A 10,667-nucleotide genomic window follows, 5' to 3' on the forward strand; every position below is an offset into this window, starting at 1 on the left:
AGAATAAGTAAGAAAATGTCTGCCCTTGAGGCGCTCAAGGGAACACAGTTTCAGTTTAGCATGAAATAAAAAGGAGGTCGCACATAATAAAGAATCAGTACAACAGCTATCTGGAGAGATCAGGAAATGCTTCCTTAAGATAGCACACCTAAAAAGGGTTCAGAGGAATAAGTAAGTGTTTGTCCCCTGGGTAAGGATTAAAAATAATCCATACATAACTGCATAACTGAGTAAATTTACTACAAAAAGGTATATACTTAAAATGAGGGAAATTTATAGTATATAAACTGGACCTTGATAAAATTGTTAAGTAAAACAAACCCCCAGGCAGAGTACAGAATATGCAAAAGCACAGATGATCAAGTGGTCAGTCACCAACAAACCCCTTTATCTTCGACTTCTCTGAAGGTTCCCCTCAGCTCTTGACTGAATTGAAACCTGGCTCTCCCCTGAAGTCACTGCTTCCCTAGTTGTCCTCTCAAGAGGCTGACTGTTTTTTCTCCCACACCAGAGTATCACTGCACCTAAAGAGGAGAGATGACCTCATTGTTGGTTCCTGATTATGTCTTCTTCATTTAAAGATCCCAGCTTTACATTTCGTGTCATCAGATCTAACTACCCAGTATCTCAATCTGTTTCCACGTTTGCTTCTCCTTCCTTGATGGCTTTAGCTCGTGGCTCACTGTCATTGTCTCCGTCACTACTCTTGCACAAATCTTGATGACTCATCCAGTACCCTAGCTTCTCAGTTCTTAGGTGTTCTTTCTTCCAGTGATCTCTCTTCCACTGTATCTCAGGCACCCATTCCCATGATCACACCCATACCAGTACTTCAACCTTTCTCGTGTCATGGAACACATAGAATAACATTCGCAGACCACACTGCTTGTGGTCAAATGCAACTAACCAGCCAGAGAGAGAGAGGTCTGATCAACCCAGGCCCTGCCAGAAACTGCAAGGGCTCAGAGGACCAATTTCCTGTCACACCTGTATTCATTCATGAGATAACCAGGCACTTGAGACCTCACTATTACCGATGAATACTGTATGTCCTTCATCAGCCCAATTTTAAGAAATCCACTCTCTGATTACCATATCTGATCTTTCCAACAATTCTTTGGCTCCACGAGGACGTACCTATACGCTCCTGACCTACGATCATATTTTCACTGTCTTTCACCTCCCTCACATCAAGTGTTTTCATATCCAATTTAAAGTCCATGATTTATCATCATAATCACTACTTCAACTTTTTGGCCCCTCTCTCACTCTGGCAAAATCCCAATTCCAATTAAAGGCCTCTCTGTGTCTACTTCCCACCTGCAATGTGCAAATGAATATGGCTGGAACAGCACACAAAATGCATGCTACTTCTTTCCTTTCTACAGTTGACTCTCCATATTCCTGGGTTCCACAGCCACAGATTCATCCAACTGCATACGGAAAATATTCAGGAAAAAAAAATTCCAGGGGATTTCCTAGCACTCCAGTGGTTAAGAATCTATCCTACAATGCAGGGGATGCAGGTTTGAACCTTGGTCAGGGAACTAGACCCCACATGCCACATCTAAGATCCCATATGCTGCAAGGAAGATTGAAGATTGAGTGCCACAAGTAAGACTTGGCACTGCCAAACAAATAAATATTTAAAAAACCAAAATACCATGTATAAGTCGGCAACACCTGAATTTATATATCTAGCTCAGACTTCTCCTCTGAACTCATCTTGGATATCCAACTACCTTTCCAAATCTCTTTTAAATCTAATAAGCATCTTCAGTTTAACACATGTAAAACTGAACTCTCAGTCTTACCACTCCCCCAGTCCTTTACAATTTAGTAAATGGCCACTTCATATTTTTAGGTGCTCAGGCCAAAAACTTTGGAATCATCTTGATTCCTCTTTCTTACTCATCTATATTTATTTAACTTTTTGGCCACTCAGCATGTGGGATCTTAGTTCCCTTACCAGGGATCGAACCCTCACCCCCTGCAGTGGAAGAGTGGAGTTTGAACCATTGAACCTCCAGGGAAGTTTCCTTGACTTCTCTTTCTTTATCAACCCCTACATTGAATCCATTAAGAAATCATATTGGTTCAACCCTCAAAATACATCCAGAATTCAACCAACTATTTTTGCTGCTACCACTCTGGCTTCCCTGGTGGTTCAGACAGTAAACAGTCTGCCTGCAATGCAGGAGACCCAGGTTCAATCCCTGGGTCAGGAAGATACCTGGCAAAGGAAATGGCAACCCACTCCAGTATTCTTGCCTGGAGAATTCCAAGGACAGAGGAGCCTAGTGGGCTATAGTCCATGGGGTCGCCAAGAGTTGGACATAACTGAGCAACTAACACTTTCACACTTTCACCACTGTGGTCAACCATGTACTAAATTATTACAACAGTCTTCAAACTGGTCTCTCTGTGGCTATGCTTGCCACCCCACAATCTATTCTCAACACAGTAGCCAACGAGATGCCTTTAAATCATAAATCAGAGAAACACTCATTAACCCATTAAACATTTCATAGTAAGTAAGTAAGTCGCTCAGTCGTGTCCAACTCTTTGTGACCCCATGGACTGGGGCCTACCAGGCTCCTCTGTCCATGGGATTTTCCAGGCAATAGTACTGGAGTGGATTGCCATTTCCTTCTCCAATATTTCAGAGTAAAAGCCAATGTCCTTATAATGATAAGGCCATAAGGGCTCTATGGGAACTTGCTTGCTTTCCCCAGCCATGCTTCCCTATTCACTTTCTCTGGAAAACACCTGGCCCACTCCTACCTCTGCTGCTGCTGCTAAGTCACTTCAGTCATGTCCGACTCTGTGCGACCCCATAGATGGCTGCCCACCAGGCTCCCCTGTCCCTGGTATCTCCAGGCAAGAACACTGGAGTGGGTGGCCATTTCCTTCTCCAATGCATGAAAGTGAAAAGTGAAAGTGAAGTCGCTCAGTCTTGTCCAACTCTTCGCGACCCCATGAACTGCAGCCCACCAGGCTCCTCCGCCCATGGGATTCTCCAGGCAAGAGTACTGGAGTGTTGCCATTGCCTTCTCCAACTCCTACCTCTATGCCTTTGCAAATGAGGAATAAAAGACACTTTAATAGCACACTGACAAAGTTAAATTTCACTTGAGAGATTCTGGCCGAGGAATGAAATGTTTGAAAGGGTCCAAGTAGAAGCAAAAAGACAACTCGGAAGGCAATAACATCACCTCTTCTCACAGAAAATGTCAGTTCTTTCTTCAAAGCCCATCTTATTCAGTTCTATGACCCAGTTTTCATTTCCTCTGAACTCCTAACAGATGTTATCCTTTATTCTATCCCTCTCAATGACCAACCCACTCCCTTTGATCTTTAAACATAAACCATCACTTCATCTCAAAAACAAAAATGCTACGACATATTAATCAATTCTTTTCTCTCACTTTCTTTTAGAATCACAAAAATGACAAATCTAGAAGAAATAGTTTTAGCCCACCCCTCCTTTTTACAGAAGCAATTAAGCTTTATATGTTGAGTGTCTTGTATGTGTCAAACATTACACTGGTTCTGGAAAAATAATAAAAACTGAAGCAGTGAACACTTAGAATAATGTGACATCTCATCTCTATAAAACTTCTAAGACTATCTCTCTCTGCCATTTCTTCAAAGTTCATCTTTGCTTTGTTTCACTGCAATCTAGCTCCTGCTGCTGCTGCTGCTGCTAAGTCGCTTCAATCGTATCCGACTCTGTGCGACCCCAAAGACAGCAGCCCACTAGGCTGCTCCGTCCCTGGGATTCTCCAGGCAAGAAAACTGGAGTGGGTTGCCATTTCCTTCTCCAATGCATGAAAGTGAAAAGCGAAAGTGAAGTCGCTCAGTCGTGCCCAACTCTTAGCGACCCCATGGACTGCAGCACACCAGGTTCCTCCGTCCATGGGATTTTCCAGGCAAGAATACTGGAGTGGGGTGCCATTGCCTTCTCGCAATCTAGCTCCTAGTACCTGCTATATAAACACAACTAAATAGGAGTCCAATGACTCATTCTGCAAATGCATGCCACTTTCCAGTTCTCTTCCTTCTATTCTATAGTATCCCTTGCCTTCTAACACACTCGTTTTTATTATCTTTATCTTTTGCTGAGACCATTCCTTTCTTTTTTAATTGGTTCTTCCCCTCCTAACCACCCCAAATCCTTCTAGGCAAACTAGGGATGCCTAGGGATGAATACTTTGATTTAGTATCCTTACTTTGTAGATACTTCAATGAAGCATATCCATATTTATTTTTAATTGCAGCATGCAAATTCTCATCATCGGTTATATTTTTATATAACCCTTATCAACTTATCTTGTTAATGTTTATCTTACCTAAGCTCTAGAAGTAAGAAATTAGGATTCCTATAAGGCTATATAGGTAAAAAATGTTATAATACTCCATAGGTGAATGGCGTTAGCCTAGATAGGGACGTTCAGTCTTTGCTTGAAATAGGCAGTACTTAATTGTAGAAAACACAGTTATTTAGAATGTTATTTCAAAACTCCATTCTTCTGGTCAGGGTTTTTTTAAACCTCAGATATTAATACTCTCAGGTAATAATACTCTCAGATATTACTCTTCAAAGCACTTGAAATTACAATCAACCTTTACTTACTTGGCTTGATACTGGCCTTTTCTGGAACAAGCTCTTGAGATGTCTCATCTAATTCAAGAAGACTTCTACTTTCCAAGGTTGGAATGTTGACATCTTTCAAACCAAAGTGTCTATTTCGTTCATATTCCTTATGTCTGTTTTCTTTCTGAGACAGTGATTTTCTATGAGCAATTTTAGTTCTAATCATGTCAGTACTCAAATCCTTTCTGTGCCGACTGGCAAAATGTGATGAAGACATCCTGTCAGGAGAAAGAGAGAAAGACCAACTTACGTGGAATTTCATTTTATATTTTAAAAACTCAAGATTCCAGTTCACTTCCTATACCACTTCAGAGCTTTCTGAAATAAAAATGTTAAAATACAAAATGGAATATACGTGTGACTTCAGAGTGGGAAGAAAGCTATCAAAAGAGAAGATGCTACAAACTATTTTGGGGTTCTGAATAGGAACTTGTTTGACAGGTGAAGTGAAGTCCAGGAAGCCAAGGTCTGGAATAGAAACAAGAGATTCTAGGCTTACCATAGAGAACACTGCAAAATGTATGAAGTAAAAGGTGAAAATAGGGAAAAGTCAATGAAGGACAGCATACAGAATAGTTGCCTTAACCTTCCCCTGATGATGAACGCAGGCAGCCTAGCGCTTTTTCTCAACCCAAAAGACAAAAACAAACAAACAAACAAACAAACCCACAAGATGTCTATTATACAGTTAGAGAAGATAAATAGGCAGTCAGATACGAGATTGAGAAAAAAGGGTTTCCAGAAGTACCATAATGATGTAGAAGGATAACCATATGCTTGCTTTGGTGAGACAGAATAAAATTCTTTTAGCTATATATGAAGTCATATAGTTTATTTGGCATATACTCTTTTCTTAGAAAGATCCCTGAGAATGTATTGAAGTAAAACAAGAGAGAACAAGAAAGAGGATGTCATGGGTTCTAAGAAACTGTGGATCCAAATGAAAGTGAAAGTGAAGTCGCTCAGTCCTGTCAGACTTTTTGAGATCCCATCAACTGTAGCCTACCAGGCTCCAACTGAGGAAAAGAATAAAGGAAACTGGAATATCTAAGAGCCTCACCTAAACAACTAGTGGAAAGAACAACTAAGCCAAACTGGAGAAAAGGGACCAATTCTCTAAAGAGTCTTGCCAACTTAAAACAAAACGGGGCGGGGAAGGGGGGTGCGGCGCAGGGAAGGATGGAAAGTCTGTCACTAGGAATTTTAAAAATATATAAGCACACAATGCTCTTCAACAACAAGAATAACTAAGAAAGTACCCTAGAAAACTGCACATAAAAATCTGCATAAGAAGTGAGGCAAATTAAAACGCTATTCCAAGCAATCAACAGAGTATAAAATATGAGAATTCATCCGATTTGAATGACTCATTAGAAAACATCCTGATGCTGGGAAAGACTGAAGGCAGGAGACGGGAACAACAGAGGATGAGATGGTTGGACAGTATCACCAACTCGATGGACATGAGTTTGAGCAAGCTCCAAGGAGTTGGTGATGGACAGGAAAGCCTTGCAAGATGCAGTCCATGGGGTCACAAAGAGTCCGACATGACTAAGCGACTGAACTGAATGCTAAAAACATTCTCTTTGAAGGGTCCAGAGGAAGTGATAAAGAACTGTGCTTTTTATCAAGAACTCTCCTCTACTATTTGATTTACCACTTCTCACAAATACTATGGAACACTTGCTCTCCTTGCTGCACAGCAGGCCAATGAAGGGGAGATGACGTGTAGAGGTAAGGACTTTATTCCTGAGAGCTGACCAAGAAGATGGCACACTAATGTCTAGCGTTCTGAACAAAGGTATTTTAATTTTCGTGTAAGAGTCAAGCAGAGGGGTAGAATTCTCTGAGGCAGGACATTATGTATGCTTATAATAACAAAAGCAACGGAAACCAAGTCAAAGAAACAGTTCCAACCTGGAGTCAAAATTGGCTTTTCCTGCAACAATATTAAGCAGTTATTAAAGAAAAAATAAAAATTATGTATTAGTTATTTAAAATACGGCATAGCACTGTATTGTACACAGCAATGCGAGAAAGGACTAACACTAAAGGCATATTTTATTATCCTCTAAATCCTAAAAGGTAGTATGCTGCTGCTGCTGCTGCTGCTAAGTCGCTTCAGTCGTGTCCGACTCTGTGCGACCCCATAGACGGCAGCCCACCAGGCTCCCCCGTCCCTGGGATTCTCCAGGCAAGAACACTGGAGTGGGTTGCCATTTCCTATACAGATGAGATAAATTAACTGCCCACATAAGCACTGTTAAAAGGTAGTGGAGCTGCAGTCCCCAGCCCCGCAGCCCGGCTCTTCACACACATTTAAGTTCTCTACTCTTGACTGGAGTTTCTTCCAGCCTGAAAGTCTAGAATGCCTTACTTGGTCTTGCTTGCCTAGGGATTGTCAACCCAAGCGTTTTTAGTTGTCACACAATCTGTAAGGAGCTACTGCAATAAAGTTGGGGCCAAATGCCAATTACACCCCGGTGGCGAAATGCTGCTGATACACAGATCTTCTCAACAAATATTTACTCTTCCAGAGGACTGCGTCAACAGCTTCCGGAAGGAGAGGTAACGCGGTCCTAGAAGAAGCTCCCCCAAGCGAAGTTCAGAGCGTTGCCGCCAGTCCTCGGACCCTTTTATAACTTCTACAAAGAAGCGAACCGTGTCCTCCTCCAGCTCCCCAGCAACCACCTACCTGAGGCAGTTTCTAGCGTTAAACCTCAACCAAACTAAAAGGAACCCTCTGGGCCCGGAAGACCACCGCCTCCGAAAAAGGAACGTCTACAGCAAGCAGCGACAAAATTCAAACTTCCCGCACAGAGCCGCTGATTGGAGGTATTTTAACCAACACTTCCGGTAAAAAGTGCCCGCCTCTTCCCCTCGACGAGACTCGCTATTGGCTCGCTCCTTGCCATATTTGAATTGATTGAAAGGTGAACGGACCATTCAAAGGGTAGATGTGAGCGGACTCTTTGGGCGTGTCCGGGATGCTCTATTGACGGCGGGCGGGGAGCGGTGGGCGGGCGGGGAGCGGTGGGCGGGCGGGGAGCGGTGGGCGGGCGGGGAGCGGTGGGCGGGCGGGGAGCGGTGGGCGGGCGGGGAGCGGTGGGCGGGCGGGGAGCGGTGGGCGGGCGGGGAGCGGTGGGCGGGCGGGGAGCGGGAGTGGCGGGTGGTTGGCCGTGGGCTACGCATGCGTCCACTCTGAGGCTACATAGCCCTCGCGGGTATCGGAGAAAGGACGGATGGAGGAGAGGGGAGTCAGAGTTTGCAGGGCTTTTTGTTGTTGTTTTTTATTTGCCCGGCTTTTTAATGTCCTTGTTTAATTACATAAATCAGCTGAACTTAATGAAATATTTTCTTCGCTTAAAGTTTTAAAGAAAGTTTTATTATCACACCAAATTGCTCCTTAAATCATTATTAGTTTTATTACTTGTTACTTGTCTATGTTTTCTCGTCTACTTTAAAAAATAGATATAAAGTAATTACATTCAGAAGCATAGGTTTTTTTAGTGTATAATCTGATGAGTTTTGCTAAATGTGATCAGCTGTGTAACCACCACTCAGTCAGGATATGAGAGCATTTTCAAAACCTTTGAGTTCCTCAAGGCCCATTCTAACTCTCCCAGCGTGTAGGTGCTCACTCTTCTGATTTCTGTCACCTTAAAATTAGGAGTGGTAGGTACTCTCCTGTTTGCCTTTCTCTCAGTGTATTGTTTGCAAGATCCATCCCTACCTTTGCATGAATCAGCCTTGTTTTTATTGCTGAGTAGGATGGTGTGATCACTCACCTAGAGGCAGACATCCTGGGATGTGAAGTCAAGTGGGCCTTCAGAAGCATCACTAGGAACAAACTAGTGGAGATGATGGAATTCCAGTTGAGCTATTTCAAATCCTAAAAGATGATGCTGTGCAAGTGGTGCACCCAGTATGCCAGCTAATTTGGAAAACTGAGCAGTAGCCACAGAACTGGAAAAGGTCAGTTTTCATTCCAATCCCAAAGAAAGGCAATGCCAAAGAATGCTCAAACTACAGCACAATTACACTCATCTCAGTACCAATATCATATCAGTTCAGTTGCTTAGTCATGGCCGACTCTTTGCAACCCCATGAACCACAGCACACCAGTCCTCCCTGTCCATCACCAACTCCCAGAGTTTACCAAAACTCATGTCCACTGAGTCAGTGATGCCATCCAACCATCTCATCCTCTGTTGTCCCCTTCTCCTCCTGACCTCAGTCTTTCCCATCATCAGAGTCTTTTCAAATGAGTCAGCTCTTCGCATCAGGTGGCCAAAGTCTTGGAGTTTCAGCTTCAACATCAGTCCTTCCAATGAACACCCAGGACCGACCTCCTTTAGGATGGACTGGTTGGATCTCCTTGCAGTCCAAGGAACTCTCAAGAGTCTTCTCCTCGCACATGCTAGCAAAGTAATGCTCAAATTTCTCCAAGCCAGGCTTCAACAGTACATGAACCATGAACTTCCAGATGTTCAAGCTGGATTTAGAAAAGGCAAAGGAATGAGAGATCAAATTGCCAAAGTCTGTTGGATCATCAAAAAAGCAAAAGCGTTCCAGAAAAACATCTACTTCTGTTTTATTGACTAAGCCAAAGCCTTTGATTGTGGGGATCACAATAAACTGTGGGAAATTCTAAAAGAGATGGGAATACAGACCACCTGACCTGCCTGAGAAAATGTATGCAGGTCAGGAAGCAACAGCTAGAACTTGACATGAAACAACAGACTGGTTCCAAATAGGGAAAGGAGTACATCAAGACTGTATATTGTCACCTTGCTTATTTAACTTATATGTAGAGTACATCATGAGAAACACTGGGCTGGATGAAGCACAAGCTGGAATCAAGATTGCCGGGAGCAATATCAATAAGCTCAGATATGCAGATGACACCACCCTTATGGCAGAAAGTGAAGAAAGACTAAAGGGCCTTTTGATGAAAGTGAAAGAGGAGTTTGAAAAAGATGACTTAAAGCTCAACATTCAGAAAACGAAGATCATGGCATCCGGTCCCATCACTTCATGGGAAATGGGGAAACAGTGGAAACAGTGACAGATTTTATTTTGGGGGGGGGGGGTGCTCCAAAATCACTGCAGATGGTGACTACAGCCATGAAATTTAAAAGATGCTTGCTCCTTGGAAGAAAAGTTATGACCAACCTAGATAGCATATTCAAAAGCAGAGACATTACTTTGCAAACAAAGGTCTGTCTAGTCAAAGATATTGTTTTTCCAGTAGTCATGTATGGATGTGAGAGTTGGGCTGTGAAGAAGGCAGAGCGCCGAAGAATTGATGCTTTTGAACTGTGGTGTTGGAGAAGACTCTTGAGAGTCCCTTGGACTGCAAGGAGATCCAACCAGTCCATCCTAAAGGAAATCACCGATGAATATTCATTGGAAGGACTGATGTTGAAGCTGAAACTCCAATACTTTGGCCACCTAATGCGAAGAGCTGACTCATTTGAAAAGATCCTGATGCTGGAAAAGAGTAAAGGCGGAAAGAGAAGAGGACGACAGAGGATGAGATGGTTGGATGGCATCACCGACTCAATGGACGTGAATTTGAGTGAACTCCAGGAGCTGGTGATGGATGGGGAGGCCTGGCCTGCTGCAGTCAGTGGGATCACAAAGAGTCGGACACGACTGAGTGACTGAACTAAACTGAAGTGTTCCATTGAATAATTTGCCATCCATTCTCCTGTTGATGGATATTTGGATTGCTCCAGTTTTCAGCTATTATGAATAAAGTGGCTCTAAACAATCTTGTACAAGTCTTTTTGTGGGCATGCTTTATTTATCTTAGAGAAATATAAATGTGAATTTTTTTTTAATACTGAGCTCTGATTAACATAGTATTAGTTTCAAGTGTACAGTATAGTGACTCAATATTTTATACATTATGGAATGATCACTACAATAAATCCAGCTACCATCAATCACCATACAACATTGTTATAATGTTATTTGCTATATTCTGTGATGTTTGTTATATAGT

At 42.6% G+C, this 10,667-nt stretch overlaps 1 protein-coding gene across 4 annotated transcripts in view; it reads right to left on the bottom strand.

Annotated features, from left to right (window-relative positions):
• DLGAP5 (DLG associated protein 5) overlaps positions 1-7,468 on the bottom strand; it is a 42,267-nt gene extending 34,799 nt beyond the window's left edge. For all 4 annotated transcript variants that reach the window (XM_060418086.1, XM_042252550.2, XM_012181687.5 and 1 more), the window contains exons 1-2: positions 7,353-7,468; positions 4,637-4,875 (exon numbers count right to left, since the gene is read on the bottom strand). In XM_060418086.1, coding sequence (XP_060274069.1) covers positions 4,637-4,874 — 238 coding nt within the window. In that variant the 5' untranslated portion in view covers position 4,875; positions 7,353-7,468. The remainder of the gene's footprint in view (positions 1-4,636; positions 4,876-7,352) is intronic.
• Between the last annotated feature and the right edge of the window lie 3,199 nt (positions 7,469-10,667).

This window comes from Ovis aries, chromosome 7 (assembly GCF_016772045.2).
Source record: "Ovis aries strain OAR_USU_Benz2616 breed Rambouillet chromosome 7, ARS-UI_Ramb_v3.0, whole genome shotgun sequence".
Taxonomy (NCBI): domain Eukaryota; kingdom Metazoa; phylum Chordata; class Mammalia; order Artiodactyla; family Bovidae; genus Ovis; species Ovis aries.